Source organism: Arvicola amphibius, chromosome 8, assembly GCF_903992535.2.
Source record: "Arvicola amphibius chromosome 8, mArvAmp1.2, whole genome shotgun sequence".
NCBI classification, from domain to species: domain Eukaryota; kingdom Metazoa; phylum Chordata; class Mammalia; order Rodentia; family Cricetidae; genus Arvicola; species Arvicola amphibius.
Genome location: NC_052054.1, coordinates 79,024,141 through 79,047,772, shown reverse-complemented (window position 1 = coordinate 79,047,772; position 23,632 = coordinate 79,024,141). Strand labels below are relative to the sequence as shown.

Sequence of the window (23,632 nt, the reverse complement as noted above, 5' to 3'; positions counted from 1 at the left end):
AAACTCCCAACTGCTGCAGAAGAGAATCAGGCTAATATGCAGACCCTGGAACCGGGTGCCACACCCTGGGAAGGGACCTGTATGTGCATTGGTGGCATAAGATTAAAACTTCCCACTAGTGTAGTCTTCTATTTCACGTTAGCAGCATTTACTAATTGCTAATGTCCCACACACTCATAGGCACCGAGTGACAGTGCACTGGAAATAACTAGGTTATGATGTGGGACTCCCCTCTGTCTGCTGTGAATACCACTGGTTAATAAAGAAACTGTCTTGGGCCTGCATAGAGCAGAATAGCAGTAGGCAGGAAACTAAACTGAATGCTGGGAGAAAGGAGGTGGAGTCAAGAAGAAGAGAAACTTTGCTGGTTGGCCATGACCTGGTGGTGATGCACAGATTAATAGAAATGGGTTAAAATAATATGTAAGAGTTAGCCAATAAGAAGCTATAGCTAATGGGCCAAGCAGTGTTTTAAATAATATAGTTTCTATGTGATTATTTCTGGAGTCTGGGCAGCCGGGAAACAAGCAAACCTCCTACAACAAGGTTAAGTAGTCAAATAAGTCTAAATTATTTCATTCTGATGAGATTTTAGTTTCATTTTCTAAAAAAAAGTACAAATTCTAATACACAGTACATAATATTCTCATTTAACTATGGTACTCTTTCAAAATGCATCACCCAGTAGCCAAGTGTGGAGGTGAAGGCCTGTAATCGCAGCACTAAGGAGGCTGAGGCAGACAGTGAGTTTGGAGCAGACCAGTGAGACCCTATCTCCAAACCAGAGAGAAAGGAAGGAAGGAAGAGAGGGAGGGAGGGAGGGAGGGAGGGAGGGAGGAAGGGAGGAAGGAAGGAAGGAAGGAAGAAAGAAAAGAAGGAAGGAGGGAAGGAAGGGAGGGAAGGACGCAAGGAATGAAGGGAGGGAAGGAGGGAGGGAGGGAGGGGAAGGGAGGGGAGGGAAGGCAGGGGAAGCAGAGCAAAGCACTACCAGTATGTTTCCTAGAAATTCATCTCAAACACGATCAAATTTAGATCTTATTTGAGAAGTTTTGGATTATCATACCATGCAGACCCCAGTATGCAAAGGGCCTAGTCGGGACTAAAGACACTTGAGTTTGCTTCTATTTTACTTTATGGGAGAAAGGTCAGCTGTGTGACACAGTATAGAGAAGCTGCTCACGAGAGTCGTCAAAGGCGAATCATCTGCTTGACATCACCACCCATAAAAAAGTTTTTATTACTGATAAAAAGTAATTTTTAAATGTACATAAGTTTGCAAATAAAATTCACTTCACTCTTAAATATGTAGAAACTTTAAAAGCACAAAAAGGATTGTGAAGGCCTGGACTAGATAATACTTTTTTACTTAATTGTTTTTAATTGTTGTTGGTGGTCTCACTTTATAGCCCTGGCTGGCCTGGAACTTGTTATGTAAACTAGGTTGGCTTGAACTCAGATTCACCTGCTTCTGCTTCCCAGGATGGAGTTTCTTGTGTGTACATGTCTCTGTGTAATGCGTGTGTGCGAGAGGTCAGAGGGGGACTTGGCATTCGCTGTCTACCTTACTTTTCAAGCAGGGTCTTTCACTATCTGGGTTTAGCTAGACTGGTTAGCCAGCAAACTCCAGGATCTGTCCATCCTCACCGCCCCTCCTCACCCCCCCCCCCCCCCCCCCCCCCGCTCCAAGATGACATCACAGCGTGCTTGCCTCATCCCCAAGTTCATCCTGAGCAGCCAGGAACCTCGACTTTAAGTTGCTGGTGACACCATATCAAATCACGTGAGTCTAGTCCATGAACTTCCAGATTGAGTTCAGGGCACTGCTTTCCCCTGCAGACTTCCTGTCTTGTTCACATGTTCACTCAACTCATGATCTAAGACTTCCCAGTGCATCTGACCTACGTCTTTCAAGTCTTTTTCAATATTCAAAAAGTGCTACCTCTTTTTCTAAAGTCACTTTGCTGGTTGAAAACCAAGTAGCCCAAAATGGTGGTGGCACATGTCTTTAATCCCAGCACTGGGGAGGGGGCAGAGGCAGGTGGATCTCTGTGAGTTCAAGCCAGCCTGATCTATAGAGCGAGTTCCAGGACAGGCTCCAAAGCTACAGAGAAACCCTGTTCTTTGCTTCTTGCTTCACCAGGAAATCTGTCCCCTTCCTTCCTTTCTCTACATTGGCAGTTAGGGCTGTACGGTTTAGAGGTTCAGTGCTTAGTTAGGTGTGCTGTTGTAGTTGTCACGCTGGAAGGCACAGAATTCCTTATTATTCTCCACTGGTTCAGAGGCTCCCAGCCTGACCTATTCACTACCCTGTTCAAGCCAGTCTACCACTCAATGGTCATTATCCCTAGAGCTTCCGTCCTGATGCTGCGACCTTTTAATACAGTTCCTCATGTCGTGGTGACCCCAACCATAAATTATTTTCATTGCTACTTCATAACTGTAATTTTGCCACTGTTCTGGATTATGAATAAATACCTGTTTTCCAATGGTCTTAGGTGACCCCTGTGAAAGGGTTGCTCCACCCCCAAAGGGGTTGTGACCCACAGGTTGAGAACCCCTGCTCTAAGGTCACTTTGATATGTTCTGCCTGAGTCTGCTGGGAATCTCTAATTAAGAACTGTACCTCAACAACTTTCAGTAGCTTTGAGACACAGCTTATACAGAAATTCTTTTTATTTATTAATTTTTAAGATGAATTGGTGCCCTGGCTACGCCCTTATAGGTGTACGGTATAGACATTCACTCCTTTTGTGAAGCCCCATTCTAGAGAGAATTTCCTAAAATTTAACACCTCTTTCCTCTGAAACCTTTCATGCCATCACTTTATGTGCAAGAAGCAAAAAAGGATTAAAACCTTTTTCTTCTAGAATTTTCTAATGCCCCCTATCATATTTGCAACGGAAGGGTTCTTCAAAGGATGCTTAAGAATTCTTGTGAATTCGCTGGTGGTAGGTGAGGTGCGAGTGTTGTCGGAAGGCCTTCTTACACTCCGTACACTTGTACGGTTTCTCGCCGGAATGGATTCTCTGATGCTGGATTAGTGACGAGTGGAGCCGAAAGGCTTTCCCACACTCCTGGCAGTCGTACGGTTTCTCCCCCGTGTGGATGCTCTGATGTTGAGTAAGCTGCGAGAGTAGTCGGAAAGTTTTCTCACATTCCAAACATTTGTACGGCTTCTCACCAAAATGGATACTCTGGTGTTGCGTCAGCTGTGAGAAGAGCCTAAAGGCCTTCCCGCATTCCTTGCAGTCATACGGCTTATCCCCGACGTGAATACCCTGGTGGGAGATGAGCTCCGAGTATCGGCGGAAGAACTTCTGGCACTCCTTACACTCGTACGGCTTCTCCCCGGTGTGGATCCTCTGGTGGAGCGTCAGATGGTAGCCGCGGCTGAAGCTCTTCCCGCACTCCTTGCAGTCAAAGGGCTTCTCGCCCGTGTGGATCCGCTCGTGCAGGGTGAGCTGCTGCCGCACGCGGAAGGCTTTCCCACACTCCGCACAGCTGTAGGGCTTCTCTCCCGTGTGCAGTTTGTGATGCAGCCGCAGGCCCGTGCTGCACAGGAAAGTCTGACCACACTCGTCGCACTTGTAGCTCGTGCCGGCACTGCTGAGCCGCTGGTGCCGGGTAAGGTGCGCGTACTGGCGGAAGGTCTTCCCGCACTGCCGGCACTCGTAGGGCTTCTCGCCCGTGTGGATCCTCTGGTGGAGACTCAGCTGTCCCCGCACGCGGAAGGCCTTCCCGCACTCTTGACACTCATACGGCTTCTCGCCAACGTGACTTCTCTGGTGTCCGCGGAGGGTCTGAGCTACACGTGAAGATCTTTGTGCATTTCTTGCATTCGTAGAGCTTGTCAGATGTGTGGATCCTCTGGTGTCGGCTGAGGTGGGCGCACTGTCTGAAGGTTTTTCCGCATTCTTTACATTCGTAGGGTTTCTCACCTGTGTGGATTCTCTGATGGAAAGTAAGCTGCTGGCGGACTCTGAAAGCCTTTCCACACTCCCCACATCCGTAGGGCTTTTCTCTGCTATTTTTCTGATAGAGACCAACAGATGAGCGTTTTCTGTACATAGGTCTTTTTCCAGGGGTGGGTTTTGTCATTTGCCTGGAATATATTCTATGAGAACGCTCTTGTTCTTCAAACATTTTATATTCAAATTCTTTCCCATAAAAGGAGTCTTCGAGACCGTGCTTTTTAATTCTTTCCATTATTTCCCATGGAGATAAATTAATTTCATAGGTATCATTTTCTTGAAATAACACTTTACTGCTATACCTAGATTCCAGATCTGAAAAAAAAAAAGATAAACACATGACACTCTCCCAGTCTGGATGAAATAAACAGATACAAGTTTTTAGAACATAAACCAAAAACATAACAGAAAGCAAGCTTAAACCAGATGTGACGGCATGTCTGACCCCAGCACTCCAGAGGCTGAGGAAGATGCTTTAGTTACACATGCAGGTACACAGACAGGCCAGCTTGAGCTACATCGCAAGAGTCTGGCTCAAGACAAGGAAAACAAAACAAGACAAAACTAGCAGCTAAATCGGCTAAATAGCCCCCCCTCCATCATGTGTTTTGAAAATAAAAAGTCTAAGAGGGATAAGAAATGATGAGATCAGGTTATTTGGATATAGATCAAAGTTTGAGAATTTCTACTTAATATATCTTTTTGAATCGTATGCATTTCGTATGTGTTAGCTCGCGTGAGTTTATGCACACCACAAATGTGCAGGAGCCCATGGAGGCCAGAGTCCGAACCGGAGTCGCAGGCAGTTGTGAGCTGCCCTGTGGGTTCTGCAAAGGATGCAGGATGGTTAGTAAGCACTCTTACACGCTGAGGCACTTCTCCAGCCTCACTACTTAAAGTTTTTAATGACTTGTCTCTTTAAGCAGAATAAGTATATTCCCCCCACCCCCACCCCCGTGAATAGCGTGGCCTGTGTTTACCATATGTTAATTGTTATCCCGCTTCGCTCCTTGTAGCTCTACTGCGCTTGCTTCCTTTCCACTTCTGAAAACGGACTGGAGAGATGACTCAGCAGCTAAGGGAACTTGCTGCTCCCGCAGAGGACCTGTGTTCTGTTCCCAGCACCCACATGGCTCACAACCGTCTCTAATCCCTTCTGGCCTCTGCAGGCACTAGGCACGCGCGCACACACACACACAGGTATACATGTAGGCAAAACAAGCACATAAATACATACAAACACATTCATATTTTTAAAGTTTGATACATTTTTATCTTGTCATTTGCCTTGATTTTCCTTGAGACAGGGTTTCATTCATGTTGGCTAGGCTGGCCTCGAACTCAGCACATTACCAAAGATGGCTGTTAACTTTCTGACCTCCCTAGTACAGGGTTACAGGTGTGTGCCACCATACCTGGTTTTATGTGGTGGAGGGGCTCTAACCCAGGGCTTTGTGCATAGTAGGCAAGCAGTCTATTAACTCAACTACATTCCCAGCCCAAGAGCTTAATAATTTTTAAAATAAAAAAGTATTTTTAAAAAAGAATTTATGTCATATAGCAACATTATCGGTAACATGCCCAACCTGGAAGCCCTCATCAAGAGGAAAACAACTAAGGAAATGATGTCATACAAATACATCACTGAACAGAGACTGGGCAATCCGCAACTACAAGCAACTATGAGACTCAATTCTCCAAGCGCACCAGTAAGTAAACAAAGTCAAATGCAAATACACACACATAATTGAAAATAAAAAGGGTGTTGTGTGGCGGCACACACCTTGAATCCCAGCACTCAGGAGACAGAAGATCTCAGTGAGCTCGGGGACAGCATAGTGAGTTTCAACCAGGCTACACGATGAGACCTAGTCTTCAAATAATATTAATTCCTGCACATTGCATTGCTGGAGAAGTAAGTGCAGCTAAGGTGACCTTAAAGACGGACGGGAAACAGGCCATTAGGGATTCTGCACAGAGCCGTGGTAGAGTGTCTGGGTGGCTTCCATCCTCAGCACCAGCACAAACAAACATACCAAAGCCGCCTTTATGGATAAAGCAATACTTTGTGTGCTGCAAGGCCTCACGCGGGCGATCCCATCTTAGCCAACCAGAGTCTCTTCAGCTGGTTCTGTTTCCGTACTCACTCTCCTTCAATTCCCTCACTCTGGTCCCTGCCCCTCATCCTAATCCTCCACATCACTGCTCCAGTCACTCCTCTTCTAGTACTTACAAGGTTACTTTTTCCAGATAAAGTTTCCTTAGGTGGCCCTGGCTAGCCTGGAGCCTGTTATTAGACTAGGCTGGCCTCGAGTTCCCAGAGATCCACCTGCCTCCTAAGAGCTGGGACTAAAGAACTACATCCCTGGTCATTTCAGGATATTAATAAACCATTTATTTTTTTATTTTGTATGGTTGTGTGGTCAGATGGTAAGGCCATGGCTCAACAGATGCTCAACCACTAAGCTACACCCCTAACACAAGCATGTACTTGTTTATTTTTCAACTTTTACATTAATTTTGCCTGTATGTATGTCTGTGTACCATGTTCATATATGTCCTTGAAGGCCAGAAAAGGCCACATTTCCCCTGTGGAAGTTGTAGATGGTATGAGCTACACTGTGAGTGCTGGACACCAAACCCAGCTCCTGTATATTAACCCTCAGTGCTCTTAATCCCCATTTGTTATATGACTTCATTACAAATATAAACTCCATAAGATAAAAACAATAATTATATACATAAAAACTGAGATGCAAGTGAGCACAGTGGAATTCACAGTCAGCCTCATTATATAGTAAGACCCTATCTCAGGAAAGAAAATGTAGGCTGCTGAGATGGCTCAGCAGTTAAAGACTCTTGGCTGCTGAAGAGGGCCAGAGTTCAAGTCCCAACACATGCATGGTGGTTCATGGCCACCTGAAACCCCAGTCTCCAGGGGATCTGGTGCCTTCTTATGGCCTCAGTGGACAGCAGACATGCAAGCGATGCACATGCAAACATACCAGCAAAGCAGCTACACAAAGGTTCTTTAGGAGTGGGGGATAAACGAAAGGATTATCTACAAAGAAATTAGATATAAAACACAGGAAGAATATTCTCACTAGACAAGAAAGCTTTGCCTTATGGAAAAGGCAGGAAAACGAGAGAGAAGAAGCAAATAGCAATCTGGCATAGAAGATATGTCATTGGTGACTCATTCGTAAAAGACCTAAGTTTTCCTTCCAAGTTTAATTTCTCTTCCCCATCAGCACCTAAGAGTGCATCCTCCAGCCTTCTCCATCAGTATCTAAGAGAGCATCCCCAGCCTTCCCCATCAGCACCTAAGAGTGCATCCTCCAGCCTTCTCCATCAGTATCTAAGAGTGCATCCCCAGCCTTCCCCATCAGCACCTAAGAGTGCATCCTCCAACCTTCCCCATCAACACAGTAAGAGTGCATCCTCCAGCCTTCCCCCATCAGCACCTAAGAGAGCATCCTCCAGCCTTCCCCATCAGCATCCAAGAGTGCATCCTCCAGCCTTCCCCATCAGCACCTAAGAGAGCATCCTCCAGCCTTCCCCATCAGCACCTAAGAGTGCATCCCCAGCCTTCCCCATCAGCATCTAAGAGTGCATCCCCAGCCTTCCCCATGAGCATCTAAGAGTGCATCCTTCAACCAGCAGGCACATCAGTCACACATTGCTTCTGCGTGATGAGCCCCTACTCACCTTGGCTCCACCTTCTCCTCTCCTCCCTCACAACCATCCAGGGCTCTTTCCCTTGTTCCAGCAGGGTGATCACATCTGGCTTAGAAATGCAACATCCTGCTTGAAAGAACAGAACAGAATATATGTACAGAATGAATCTTTTGCCAGGTGGGGTGATACATGGCTGTGACCCCAGCACTTGGGAGGAAAAGGAAGAAGGACCAGGGGTATAGTGTCATGGCTACACAGTGAATGCAAGACGAGGTTCAGGAGACTTTGTGTGTTGTCGGGGCACATGCAGAGTTTTATTTATTATTATTAATTATCATTAATATCATGTTTTTTGATACAGGATTTCTCAGTGTACCTTTGGTTGTCCTAGAACTCACTTTGTAGACCAAGCTGGCCTCAAACTGAGAGATCCACCTGCCTCTGCCTCCCGAGTGCTGGGACTAAAGGCATGTGTCATCACCACCCAGCTGTTTAATTTAGTTTTTTTTAACTTTTATTTTTATGTGTGTGGGTGTTTTGCCTGGATGTATATCCATACACCATGTGCATGCAGTGCTCTCAGAGGCCATAGGAGGGCGCTGGAGTTACAAATGTCTGTGAGATGCCCTTTAGATGCTGGGAACCAAACCTACATATTCTGCAAAAGCAACCAGTGCTCTTAACTTATGAGCCATCTCTCCAGGATCCAAAGAAAGATTCTTTAGTCAACTCTTCAAAACAACGATGGCTCTCAGGGTAGGAAAACGCTAGAATTATAGCCTTAGAGACATGACTTTATTTTCATTGAAATTCATACAACTCCAACCTTTTAAAACTTATTTTATAATTATGTATTTGATTTATGTGGGATCATGAAAGTGTTTCACAGAGGTGCCCATTCCAAACCACAAAGAGAGGGTCTCCCGGTTGTCAGCGCACGCGACGGTGACCGGAGGTGAGCTTACCCAGGGACACCAGGTGGCTGTAGTTCTCTAACATCACATCTTTGTACAGATCCCGCTCGTGAGAATTCAGGCATTCCCACTCTTCCTGAGAAAAGTTCACAATCACGTCTCTGAACACCACCTCACTCTGAAATGACAAGCCGTGTACTGTGTGTAAGATAAACCGGGATAAAATGTACCGGGGGGGGGGGGTGTCTAAGTTACCATTCTGTGGCTGTGAGGAAACCCCAAGACCAAGCCAGCTCTTATAAAAGAGCATTTAACTGGGGCCTTCCTTGTACTGTTAGGTTACTCCACACAGGCATGGCAGCTGAGAGCTGTACATCCTGATACACAGGCAGCAGGCAGATGACAGACAGACAGACAGAGACAGACAGACGGATTCACGAGAGAGAGAGAGAGAAAGAGAGAGAGAGAGAGAGAGAGAGAGAGAGACAGAGAGACAAAGACCTGGGCTTGGTGTGGGCTTTTGAAGCCTCACAGCTCACCCCATAAACATGACTCCTCCAACAAGGTCACACCGCTTAATCCTTCCCAAATATTCCCACTAACTGGGGACCAAGTTTTCAAACATATGTGTTATGGGAATTTTGTTTATATAATGGTCTGTTGTCCAATCGAATAGAGCGTTTGGTTCAAGAGGTGGGGTTCACATTCAGCTGACCAGAAATTAATCAGAGTCCTTGGTGGACTCAGGAGAGAGAAAGAGAGGCCCCTGGGAAGAAGAGGTGGGGCCGGAAGGCTGCGAGGCCTTTTAGGAGCTGGGAGGCAGGCGGTGGTGGGTGTGTCATGACCGGGGTGATTGTCTCAGGTTCTTATCTTAATTTGTCCTCGAATTTTAATATACTAAACAGCAATAGAAATCATTTCATACAAGAGCCTCTGGGGGCCGTTCTCATTCAAACCCACAGGAGGCTAAACAGACGGCTCAGCCGTCAAGAGCGCCGCTGCCCTGCGGAACTAGAGTTCCCGGAGCTCTCGCTGAGCGCGCAAAACACGCATTTGCAAACACACACACACACACACACACACACACACACACACACACACACACACGCATCAAAATTAACTAAGAAAATCTTGAGAAAATGTTTACAAGGGGCAGGAGAGATGGCTCCGAGGTTAAGAGCTCTTTCTGCTCTTGCAGGGGCCCAGGTTTGGTCCCCAGAACCACATGGTGGCTCAAAACCACCAGTAACTCCAGTTGTAAGGGATCTAATATCCTCTTCTGATATTGAGGGCTCCAGTATGCATGCAGTGCGCATACATACACTCGGGCACACTCACATACGATAAAATTAAGTAAATATTTAAAAAGAATAAAATAGGTAAGACTATATATGAGCTCACAGATCATCTTTTCCTCTGTCAACAATGGAAAATTTAAATTACGTGTGTAGTAATTCTGCAATTCTGTGGGAGCAGTGATATTTTAAGGAGAGGTTTTCTGATCCTCAGGGTTTCACATCAAGTACATCAAGTAAGCTCCTGTCAGGGGCCGATTTGGTCAGGGCACCCTTGGATGAAGACGGAGAGAAGGGCACACAGAGCAGGCAGATGCAGGGGCTTCCCCCAGGGGCTCCCCCCACCCCCGTGTAGTGGAAGACAGGAGCAGCCGGAGGATCGGATTCTGTTAGGAGGCTTCAAAATAACAATTTGAGTGTTTGTTCAACCTGTTAGACCAAAATTGACAGGGCAGTCAAGAGGGTGCGCTGGGTAAAAGCTGCCGCGGCCAAGCCAGGTGACACGAATTACATCTCCAGGACACATGGGTGGAAGGAGAACTGGCTCCTTTTCCCTGCACAGACACCTGCGGCACATCCCCCTTCCCCCCACCCCCCCCACACAAAATGAATAAACACAAATAAATAATTGCATGAGCTTTAACCCTGGGACCCGCATGGGAAGCTGATGATTTGGGTCTATCCTCAGGACAAACCAAGGAGAAGGAGAGAACCAACTCCAAAAGTTGTGCCCTGACAGTCACGTGTGTGCCACAGCATGCTATGTCCACATATACAAACACACGTGTCCCACAGCATGCTTATGCCTGTATGTGCATGCACACGTGTGCCACAGCATGCTCATGTCCATGTGTACATGCACACACGTGTCCCATAGCATGCTCATACCCATATTGCGTGCACACACACATGTGGCACAGCATGCTTAGGCCCACATGTGCATATGCACAGGCACCATAAATAAATAGTGTAACTTTTTAAAAACAATTTGAGATACAGAGAAACCAACTTACATGAGCCATGGTTCTAGAATTGCAAGAACTGGCTTGTCCTTCCTCAAGGATCACGCCCTGGAGAAGCCGGTCAGAGCTAGAGTAGGGAAGAGCATGCAGCCATGAGATCAGAGCTGCCTCAGAGCTTCCAAATTTTAAGTGTCAGTGTATCCTATTTCTCCCTTCTTACATGCAACACACCAACTGCAGGAGGTGGCTTACAGGTCCTTTATGCCCTCCTCCAAACTACAGGGCAATCAGCTGCAAAATGTGGCAGTACGACTTCAGGATGCACTGGGGTCACCTAGAAGACTGGGCAAGATGGCTCAGGGGTTAAGAGCATTGGTTGCTCTTCCAGGGACCTAAGTTCGATCCTCAACACCCACATGGTCTTCACAACCTACTTGTTACTCCAGGTCCTCCCGGACACATGTAGGTGGCACACATACATGTAAACACACACACAAAAGTAAGTTTTAGAAGAAAGAATGCGCTTTCCTGGCGTGTGTTTGCTCTGCAGCCCTAAAAAAAGAGAGCTCACAGGCCTGCACGAGTTGGGTAAGGGCTCTGTTGCTGAGCTACAGCCCCAGCCCTTGCATTTGTAAAAATTCCCCAGGAGACACAGCAGCTCATCCAAATGCCACACTTAAGAACAACCAATGAGCCAGGCCTGGTGTCGCAAGCCTTTGATCCCAGCACTCGGGAGGCAGAGGCATGCAGATCTCTGGAGTTCGAGACCAGCCTGGTCTACAGAGAGAGTTGCAGAACAGCCAGGGCTACACAGAGAAACCCTGTCTCAAAGAACAAAAACAAACAAAAACCGACCAGTGCAGGGGAGGAGGATGGGCCTCAGTGGTACCTCCAGCCACTAACCTCAGTATGCTTAAATAACATGCTAGGCCTTACAAAACACACACCAGCCTTTAGCACAGGTATTTCAGTATTAGAGAACCCTAAGAAAAACGGGCCAACTAAATGTATATAGCACGTGAGTAATCAACCATAGAATCCCACCATCCACTGCACTAAAAAGGTCTCACTGAAAATGTAGGGAAATTCTCAGACCCTGAGCAATGAATAATTCATTCTTTTTTGTCTTTTTATTTTTCAGACGAGGTCTCAATGTTGTCCAGGCTGGTATTGAACGCATCATCCTCGTGGAGTGAGTGGCAGCGACATCACTCACAGAACTGAATAAAACATTTTCACAGAGAGCTTTCAAAGAGAAGGAGATTAACCCCATGTCCTCAAAATTCAGACAGACTTCACAGAAACACAGAAGCACCAGAAACTCACAAGCAATCTCGCTTTTAAACAGAAGCAGCGGCTGCAGGCTTCTAGGGTCTCTTCCCAAGACCTGCAGGCTGGAGAGGCGGAGCGAATTCAAGACACTCCGGGCCTTCTTTCCTCTTCTTTATTTTTTTTCTTTCAGATGAGGTCTCTTGCAACCCAAATTCAGGCGGCAGAGGATGACCTTGACTGTCTGATCCTCCTGCCTCCACCTCCCAATTCCTGAGATCACAGACTTGTGCCACCACGCCCTCCGGCTTCACCCCCACGCTTTTCTGAACTTGGTCAGAGCTCCCTTCCACGCTTCAGGGATCCCAACTGACCCCACCCGCATGCACCACAGCAAGTGACAGGGAGACTGGAGGCAGTTCACGGTCACTCGTGTCCGAGTCTGCCGCTTCGGCTAGCCTGTTCAGCGGACACCGGAGTTACCACCACCCCTGGGGCTGCCCGGCCTCTAGTTCCAAGGTGTCCCGCGGCTCTCAGCTCCCCAAGGCCTGCCCGGCATCTAAGGTCCCCACGTTCTGCACAGGATGTCTCCACGGTGCAAACCGACCCCGACTTCCCTCTCGGTCCCCGTCAGCAGCCAGGCCGGGTTTAGCAGCAGAGCGGTAGCACGATAGGCTGCACCCACGGATGGCCACCCGAGAGCCAGGGGTCCGCAGAGCCGGCCCCGCCCTCGAGTCCCCTGGAAAAGCGTAGGCCGGGAGCCGGGCTCACCCTACTGACGGACGCGGCGCCCGGACGGTGGGTCCCGAGTGCGCCGACAGGACAGCGGTCAGCGGTCGGTGATCCCGGCCTCGGCGCTGCAGCGGTGGCACCAACTTGCTACTGAGGGCTCTGGGGGTTCTGATCTCAAACTAGAAAGTCCCGGCGCCGTCGGCTTCTTTCACTGGGTTCAGGGACTCCCCGCCCCACCGAGACTGCGAGCCCCGCCCCCAGCTCTGGGGAGGGGGGGGGAACTGTGCGACAGTGCGCAGGCGCACAAGGGACCCGCGGCGTGAGAAAGGCTTCGGTGACATCCTGCACCTCCTGTGGCCGAGGGAGTTTGGCGCCGAAATGACTTAGACCCGTGACTCTGACGCTGAACAAATTGACACCCTAATGCTTCGAGGTCCAGCGTGGAGCGCTTGCTGAACAACCGCACTTAAACAGACATCTGCTTACTAGTTTTGGCATCTGTTGCTTGTTTTTGTTTTGTTTTGTTTTTTGTTGTTGTTTTTGACAGTCTCCCTTAATGGCCCTGAATCTCGCCAGGGAGGCCAAGCTGACCTTGAACTCACATGCTGGCTTTTAAGGCACACACCACCACACCCCTGCTTGAACTACTCTTAGGGCTGTGCTAAGATTGTCTATCAGTTTTTCTTCCTTTCTTTAAAAATATCCGAGAAAAAGTCTCTCTACGCAGCCATAGCAAGCATAGAATCTGTAGACCAGGCTGGCCTGAAAATCAAAAATCCACCAGCCTTTGTTTCCGTTGTACTGGAGTTAAAGGCATGCACCGCTACTTTGGGCACCCTTTTCTTTTCATGAAGGAGACTAGGGGTTTAATATAGGCTGAAGCACCGGTCGGTGGTGGGGTACTCCTTTAATCCTAGTCTTCGGGAGGCATTATATATATATATATATATATATATATATATATATATATATATATATATATATATATGCTGAAGCACTCTGGTTAGGAGGACGCAAAAAACTATGTACCCATGGTTCCATGGTTTCAGGCTTCTCTAAAAGACTGGTTTTCATGATATTCTTACGTTATGTAAGGAAGAGCTTTCCTTTTCACCCATTTCTTCAGTCTAAATAGCATGTATTCTTGGGTTCTTAACGTGTTGTAATCAATTTCTTTCATTTTGATGCCTGCATTTTCCAAGATTTGGCTTGTGGGAGCCCCTGAAGTTGAACACTGGTGAGTTTTTCATTTGAACTAGCCCAGGCTGACCTGGAATTCGTGATTTCTTTCATTTTGCCTCCCTTCTGATGGCATTACAGGTGAAAGACACCACACTGGGTTATTGGATACTTTGTCTTCTGATGGGTTGCTAACACTGTTATTTTTGTTGTTGTTGTTTTTAACATTGTGGTAATCATTAAATACTTCAGGGAATTGGGGAGGTGGCTCAGTGCTTAAGAGCTGGCTGCTCTTCCAAAGGACCCAAGTTCAGTTCCCAGCACCCATATGGTGGCTTACAAATGTCTGTAACTCTGTCCCAGGAGATCCAATGCACTCTTCTGGTTTCCATGGGCACTAGGCAATGCATGTTATGCACATACATACATGCAAGCAAAACACTCATACACACAAAATATAAAAACAAAACACGTTTCAGTTTCATCATGTACTTTCAATGTATGGAAAGCAAGACAATTTAATTATATTCATTCACCTCGGGTATAGTGTGCCTATGTATGTGTTTGAGTCCATGTGTGTGCCATGGCACACACGTGCAGGTCAAACAACCTGAGAAAGTTTGAAGCAGGATTGTTGAGGTTAGCCTGGGCTACTGAATTCCAGCCTGGGCTACATGCAAAGCAAGACCCTGTCTGAGGGTAGTGGGCTAGGTCAATGGTAGAATGCTTGCATAGCAGGCGAAAGGCTAGATGGTCCAATCCCCAGCATTGAGAAAGCAGGAAAAAGACATCCATGCTGGTGATGACGCAGCTTTATAGTTTAAATAACTCCAGAGGCGGAGGCTGAGGCAGGAGAATTACAAGTTCAAGGCCTGTGTTGGCAGCTTTGTTTCAAGCAGCAAAAAACCCACAAATGTAAAAATGTTACAGACAATACGTAGCCAGTCTTCAGATTTAACTGCTGACAAGATCTGTGTATTCGCTACTGGTCTCTCACGACATTAAACTGACACAGGGTCTTTGTCCAGGCTGGCCTCTGCCTCCACTGATGATCTTACTCAGCGTCCTAGGTAGATAGGAAGGCACCTACCTTTTGGGTCTAGGGGAGGCTGACATACAGAACCTTGTGGTACCCAGATCATTGTCACTGAGCTATGACCTCATCTGCTTTGTGATAACATCTTGGTTAGCTTTAGATGACCCCAGGCACAAACGCTCCAGTTTCCCACCTTGGTTTGTGATCGTCTTGCCTCCCATCTCGAGTGCTGGGAGTACAGCTGTGCACCACTATATGGTTTGTGAAGGACAAATCAACCAGGCTTTTGTGTATCCTAAGCAAGCAAGCTACCGAGTTCCATCTCTAGCCACTGGTGTGTTTTGCCCCCTTGCCCTTCCCCCCCCCCCCCTTGGATTTTTGAGACAGGGTTTTACTGTGAAGCCCTGGCTGTCATGGAACTCATTCTGCAGACAAGGTTGGCCTTGAACCCAGAAAGATGCCCCTGCCTTTGCTTCCCAAGTCCTGGGACTAAAGGCATGCGCCACAACCTCCCAGCTGCTTTTCTTTTTGTAGAACTAGGAATCTGATTCAGTTTGACTCGGTACTTTGTTTTATTGCAGTATGTGATGAGAATATATAGCTAGTAAAATATGCTGTTTCGTGCGCTGCTTGTGAATGGCAGAGCATACAGCAATCTGACCTCTCTTCTTACATACAACAGTTTAACTGAATCTGCTCTGTGACTGGAGAAGTTGAATAAGATGCGTGGCTTTAGGGGATGACCTGTGGGTGTGGAGACTGACAGAAGCAACATAGGGGAGAAAGGGATTTATTCAGCTTACAAATCCAGGTTACAGTCCATCATAATTACGGGGATCCAAGGCGGGAACTAAAAGCATTGCAGCCACATGGAAACAGAATAAATGCATGGATGGCTGCTTGTTTGCCAGCTTTCTTTACTTTTGCACAATTCAGCGCCCAGACTATGGAATGGTGTCGCCCCCAGTGGGCTGGGTCGCTCTACACCAATTAACCAATACAACAATCCACTAGATAGCAGGCCAACCCGATTTAAGCAATTCCTCCGAAAGACTTTCCCTGAAGTTGATTCTAAGTGTCAAGTTGACAGTTAAACTAACAACATACTTAAGACATGTAAGCACAGACCAACTTCAGGGCTCCTCCTCCACCCACAGGCCAACCATGCTCGTCCAGGTATCGCCCACTCCATGGAGAGTTCTGAAGGCACGATCAAGGCTAGTCAGCTCCAGAGTAAGAAATTCTTCATTTAAGAGTTCACATTTTTGAAGGACATAACTTGAAGCTGGCTGTGATGGCCCACGTCTGAAACCTCGGCACTCAGGATGAGACAGAAGGATCCTGTAGTTCGAGGGAAGCCTGGATCTTTTTGTAGACTACTTTCTACCTTCCTTTTTGAGGCAGGATCTCTCCTACATATGGAACTTGCCGACTGAGCTAGACTGGCTGGCTGTGGAAGAAGCCCCAAGACCTGTCTATCTCCCCACCTCTCCTTCCTCCCCCCCCCCAACAATGTAGCCATGGAAACACTGGTTCTCCTTGGTATTCGATGTGAGTGCCGGGGATCAAAATCCAGGTCTGAATCCTTGTTTGGCAAGCACTTTACTGACAATTGCCCCAAGTCCCCCAAATGAGGAAAATTTAAACCATAATAGTTGCCAAATATTTATTATGTTCAATAACACATTTAAAGCCACTTCCCCATTGGGCATGGTGGTACATGCTTGTAGTTAAACTGGGACACATTCAAGGCCATCCTCAGCTACACAGAGAGCTTACCAAGTACCTAAAAACTTTAGTAAGCAATTTTATGTTTGGAGACGGACTCTTATGTAGCCCTGACTATCCTGGAACTCATCGTGTAGATCAGGCTGGCCTTGTACTCAGAAGATCCACCTACCTCTGATTAAATGCAAGAAAAGAAGGGGAGCAAAGAAAAATGTAGAGCTCAATAAAAAAAAAATGCAAGAAAAGATAGGGAGATCATCTGGCCATAAAAGCCAAGAAACAGATCCAAGATTGGTGACATGGTATACACCGTTAATCACAACACTCTAGAGGCAGAGGAAGAACTCCCACAGGCTCCGGGTCAGACAGGACTCCAATGCAAGGCCCTATTTCAAAAAGAAGGAGGGGCTGGAGAGCTGGCTCAGTGCGTAAGAGCATGCGCTGCTCTTGCAGAGTACCTGAGTGCAGTTTCGGGTTCATATCACCCTGTGCCTCAGAACCACCTCAACTCCGCCACAGGCAATCTGATGCTTTGGCTCCACAGAAGTCTCCAAAGCGCCCACGCTCACACGCACAGACCACACTAAGCCAGAGTCTCCCTGCACAGTCCTGGCTGGCCTGGAACTCTATGTAGGCCAAGCTAGCCTTAGATTCAGAGATCTTCTTGCCTCTGCATTCTGAGCTCTGGGATTAAAGGGTGCAGAGGAGAGGAACGGAGGAAACAGATCAGCTGGGCAGAGGTCCAACTGGATATGGGCATGCACCTGTAATTCCAGCCTGTAGGAAGCTGATGGGAGGGTCAGGAGGTGAAGGCCAACCCAGGCAAGACTTATTTCAAAATAAAAACAACATTCAAAGTGGGGGAGTAGGTCCAAAAATATAGGACCACAGCTTGTGAGTTTAAAACTGACAGGACTGAGTGCTGAGACATCCAAGTCACCATCCACGAAGAGGGACGCAATGCCCTGCCAACCTCGGCATAACCAAGCTGCAATATTTACATTGTAAATCATAACACCAACCATAAGAGGAAAGCAGGGGATTTTTGAAAATATACTGGGATGAAGAATGACTTACAAGCATCACCACCAAAACAGATGTCTTCCAATCATGAACTGGCTACTTTTACAAACCCAAATCAGACATAAAAAAAAACTAATGTAACCACAAACTAGAGAAAATGGTCGTAAGTATGACACAGCCAGCAGGAAAACAATCATTCAACAGAAAATAGTATTAAGACAGTTCACAGAAAATGCAGTATTTGAAAATATGGAAGTATGGCATTAAAAACAAATTACATTCAGCAGAAAAATGCAAATTAAAACTGTAGTAACATGTTTCACTTAACAGACTGGCAAATCAGACTTTAATAAGGTGTCAGCAAAGGCAGAGGAAAGGGTGCTATACAACAACCAAGAAAGAACCAACCGCTATTGGCCTTTTGCAAATGCACATGTACTCAAAACAGCAAAGGCAACCCAGGGGTGGAGTTTTCCTAGACATCTGCACATAGAAGCTAATATGTACAAAGACAGTCACCTCATTCTGTATTTCAAAGGAGAAAAGACTATGTACCTCAGCGAGGGACTGATTCAATTAACTGTGGTGAAGGCCAAAAATTAACACTACACAGACAAAGACTACGAGACTACGAGTGAGGAAGTTAGTCTTTATTTCCTAATATATTCCACTTTCTACACTTAGAAGCACTAACAGACTTATTTTTCAGTAATGTGAAAGATTTAGTTTCAGTGCTGAGGGGAAGGAGTCTCGCTGTGTAGCCAAGACTGACCATGACCTTACACTCCTGAGTGCTGGATTGCAAGGCCTTAGTAACTATGGCTCTCAACCCCCCACACCTCTATTTTCCCCCTAGCCCCCACAAGACAGGGAGGGTCTCACTGTGTAGACCAGGCTGACCTGGAACTCAGAGATCATCTAGCCTCTGCTTCCTGAAGTCTAGGATTAAAGATGTGCAACACCACACCTGGCTTCGACAATTCCTTAACAGCTAAAGATCACCCCAGAATGTCAATTGTTTAACAAGTTATATGGATGTTTGCCCCCCAGTGAATTGCTGCTTTTAACCTATTCCTTCCTCTGTCATCTTTTAAAATTCTCCAGCATCTTGAGACAGTGAATTTCTCACTGACCTCAGTTTTCTGGACCTGACCCTCGCATCCCCTAGGTTATCTGAGGGGAAGTATTTCCCCTCAGCTCCATCAAGTTCTAACCACTGGTTACTCTGGAGTTATTTAAAAGTATATTTCCAAAGATATGGAGACATCTCTGGGCCTATACAAGAAGGCATTGTATAAAATTTGAACCAACTGAGACTTATTCAGACTTGAAGTTCAAGACACAGAAAATAATTTCTTATATAAAAGAATATTTTGTAAATTTGAAGTCCATGTATGTCTGTTAAGCCTTTTATTGGTATTTGTCCAAATGTTCTATCCTGATTTTGCTCAAGACAGGCACGTTAAAATCCAAGCTGTCTTTTCTCTTTGTAGTTTAACCTTTGCTTTTTATTTATGGAGGCCATGCTATTAGTTACTTACAAATAAAAACATTCAATCTTTTTAATGACGTGAATCTTTGAACACTATGTCATCTTTTCCATTTTCTTTTTTTGGTAAATCATTTTTGTTTCTTCTTCAGCTCTTCCTGTGTGGTTAATATCTCAACAGCATGGGTTTTTCTCCCATCCTTTAATTTCAATCCTTCTGTAGCATTATCTTATTTATTTATCTATTTATTTATTTTTGAGGTGGGGTTGCTCTATGTACCCCAAGCTAGTCTGAAACAACAGCAATCTTATCTTCAGCTCCCTAGGGGTACAATTCCAAATGTCCCACACCAACCTAGTCTTTCATTTAAATAAGTAAAAACTTTCTTTCAACTATAGTAATCAGCCTAATCAAATATCTTTTAGAATTACTGATACAATGTCTACCATTCTACCACACAACTTCCCACTGGCTCCTTCTATGTTCACCGTTTTTGTTTGCGGTCTTATTTTGATTACTAGTTGCTTCTGCTTTTCTCAGCAACCTTCTATGATTCTAGCATATGAGTCTCATGTGGCCTAGGGTAGCCTTGAACAATCCTGATTTCCTACACCCACCTTCCCAGCACTGGGATTACACGAGTACACCAACATACTCGGCTAAGACCCACCATTTTTTTCTCATTAAGGTTATTTAACTTTACAAAAAGGATGGACTGGCAAAGGTATTATGTTGACAATCTGTTTCAAATGTCCTTGCTATCTGGTAAAACAGCACAGGGGAAGCTGCAGCCTGGGCCACATGGATCCTATGGCAAACAACAGCTTACTTCCCTGCTTGAACACTGTCACACACTTCATTTAAGGGAACACAACCATTTTTGTACTTTTTTAAAGAGTATACTGGCTTGATTCTATGGGTCTGTGAATCAGTCAGAAAAATTTATATATAGTTACTCTAAACATTTCAAATTTAACTCAAATAACACTGAACAATTATTTCATAGCAGTAACCTTTCTAGCTGTACCGGGTGGCAGACGTCTGTAAGCTCAGCTGTCAGAGAGGCCAGTGACGGAGATGAGCTCAAGGCCTGCCTTGGCAGTTTAGCAAGACCGGGCATCAGAAAATAAAGAGGGCTGGGGATGGTTCAGTGACAGAATGCATGTTTAGCAGGCTCCCGGCTCTGAGTTCAAGGCAGTGTGGGGGCATACACTGCTAATCCCAGCACTCAATGGATTGAAGCAGGAGGATTGCCACAAGATTACGAGAGACTCTGTCTTGAAATAAAACCTACCAAAGCCAACCAACAATATTTCTGCCTGCAAATGTTCTACTTCCTTCCCATTAGCCCTGACTGTTACATCTGTGTCTTTCAAATGTCTCCTTAGGACCTGGAAAATCCAGTCTACATATCAGATGGTTTGGGAAAAACTGTTAAGATCCAGTTACTGATTTTATTGATTTTCTTAAGCTCCTTTAAATTAAGTAATCAATTATTGTAATACTATCTATTTCTGCTGTCAACTCTAGAATTTATTGATTTGATTGAATATTTTATAGCATTTATGCAAATGAGACGCATCATGTTTTAGTACGTAGAGCTGCCTATCTTCCACACTGAAGCAAGCTATATTTTCAGACTGAATTTTTGGTGTAATCCAGAGGTCACATGGTGACGGTTACAGATTGCAAATGTGTTCCACTTCCCATCCTGTGCAAACCCATCTGTCCTGTGTAGGAAAACTCACAGCTTCTGCTACGGAGGACACTTTGAGCCCACCTTCCGGCTAAATGCAGTGAGTTCCAGCAAGCCGTGCCAGAGTCAACTGCCTGGCTCAACTGAAGCTGAGGTGAAAGCTGCTCATGTTCTAGTCCGACCATTATCATCCCAGAACTCACCATGAGAGCTTTGCTACGGGACAAGCCGACAGGAGATGGCATGAATAAATGCACACGAACATTCTAATAACAACGAAGACTATAATAGATGGTTCCTAATATTCCTAATCATTCCTCCATGCTACTGACCATGCCAAAGTCCCCTCTACTAAATTCATTCAATCCTCACAATAGCCTTACTACTGACGGAAAGGCAGCAATCTGAAGTTAGCTAATAATAAAATACAGGTGGCAAATGATGCATGGGATAGCGTCTACACCAAGAATGCCCACGCAATCATTCTCTATGTGGCATTTTCTATAGCTATAATTAAATGTAACCCTTTTACTGGTAATAGAATTAGTATTTCTAGTCATAATTTAATTTTTATTTTTCCTATGTGAATTAGTGTTCAATAAAATGTAGGTTATAAAGCAAAAAAAAAGTACAGTTATCAGATGGTCTTCTCTTACAAACTCTCATTCGGTATCGAATAGCTGAAAAAAACGAGGGCTTCCTGTTCTAATCACCATGTATAAATTACACAATGTTAAGAGGTCCCATACACCTCACTTCCAGGCCCTTCTCAGCAGCGTCTGGTGTTTTCCATATTTCTGATCTTATCAACATTTTTCTTCCATATATACATGAAGATGTTGAATAAATAAAGGGCAGTATTCAAATACATAGAATTTCTCCCATTGTGTGTATTCTCTGGTGCTTCTTCACCTGCAAGAGCCGAGTAAAGGCCTGTCCACACTCCTTGCATTCATAGGGCTTCTCGCCAGTATGGATTCTCTGATGCTGCGTAAGATGGGACCTCTGTCTAAAGGCCTTGCTGCACTGCTGGCACTGAAAGGGTTTCTCCCCGGTGTGGATCCTCTGGTGTAGAATAAGAGTTTTACAATCGATAAAAGCCTTTCCACACTCTTTACATTCATAAGGCCTCTCCCCAGTGTGAATTCTCTGATGTCTATTAAAGTATGAAGGACAAGCGAAGGCCTTCCCACACTCCTTACATTCGTAAGGCTTCTCGCCAGTGTGAACTCTCTGGTGTTGGATAAGATGTGCTTTTTGCCTAAAGGCCTTCATACATTCCTGACACTCATAGGGCTTCTCATTAGTGTGAGTTCTATAGTGTTTCATGAATGCTGAATGACAGAGAAAGGCCTTTTCACAATAGTTACACTCATAAGGTTTTTCACCAGTGTGAATTTTCTGGTGATCATTCAAGTTGGAAGCCCAAGTAAAAGTCTTTCCACATAAGTTACACTCATAGGGTTTCTCACCGCTGTGAATTCGTTGATGTCTGGTAAGATTTGCACTCTTGTTAAAGGCCTTCTGACATTTGTGACATTCATAAGGCTTCTCATTGGTGTGTGTTCTCTGATGTTGAAAAAATGTAGAGAAGTAGAGGAAGGCCTTCCCACAATGCTTGCACTCATACGGCTTCTCATCCGTGTGAACTCTCTGGTGCTGGACGAGCAGGGAGCAGTTAGTGAAGGCCTTCCCACATTCCTTGCATTCACAGGGCTTTTCGCCAGTGTGAAAGCGATTATGTTGAACAAGGTAAGCATGCTTTTCAAAGATCTTGCCACAGATCTCACACTGATAGGGCTTCTTATTGATCTGATATGGGGCAAGATGGAAGTCATAGGCAAATCCTCTGCTGCACTCCTTCAATTCATCACACTTCTCGCCAGCAAAGTCCTGCTGATGTTTCATCTGATCTGTGTAGTAGACAAACGAGTTCTCGTATACTTCATTAAGTTTGTCACTGGCAGGAACTCTTACCTGCTGAGTAATGGATTCACCTGCCTCCTGTTGACAGTGTTTTGTTTCAGAGGGAGTCATTTCACTCAGAGCGATAGGTGTAGGCTGAATGAATTCGGCTGACGTCTTTTCCAATGGGGCTGCCACTCTCTGTAAACATTCCTCTGGGGATTCCGCTTGTGCCTCAAGGGGTCCCTTGCATCTCCAGTCATTTCCAAAACTAGATTCCTCAAGGCAAGAATTACCGACTCTTTCTATTATTTTCCATTTCAATGACTCCTTTCCAAAGATGCCGCGCTCTAGAGATAAACTCTTTGTTTCATTTACAAACAGCAAATCTGAAAGAAAATAAGTATATATTTAGTACTAGAAGACATGAAACATCTACATTAGAAATGGGTGACTGGTGGTGAATGCTTTAAATCTGAGCACTGGGGAGGCAGGGGCAGGAGGATTTCTGTGAGTTCAAAACCAGTCTAGTCTACAAAGAGCATTCCAGAACAGCCAGGGTTGTTACACTGAGAACTCCTAGCTTGAAAAACAAAACAAAACAAAACAAACAAACAAACAAAACACAAAATGATTTTTTTAAAAAGATTTTATTTTTATTTCTTTATATATATCACTGGCCTACGTGTCAATCTGTGCAGCATGTGAAATCACCCTGCTACAAAGACCGGAAGGCAGCTTCAGGTCCCTGGAA

General features: G+C 45.5%; 1 protein-coding gene across 1 annotated transcript in view; it reads right to left on the bottom strand.

Annotated features, from left to right (window-relative positions):
* Positions 1-2,658: 2,658 nt before the first annotated feature.
* Positions 2,659-23,632, bottom strand: part of LOC119821591 (zinc finger protein 420-like) — a 32,289-nt gene continuing 11,315 nt past the window's right edge. The window contains exons 5-7 of the mRNA XM_038340711.2: positions 21,907-23,267; positions 3,857-3,987; positions 2,659-3,771 (exon numbers count right to left, since the gene is read on the bottom strand). Coding sequence (XP_038196639.2) covers positions 2,922-3,771; positions 3,857-3,987; positions 21,907-23,267 — 2,342 coding nt within the window. The 3' untranslated portion in view covers positions 2,659-2,921. The remainder of the gene's footprint in view (positions 3,772-3,856; positions 3,988-21,906; positions 23,268-23,632) is intronic.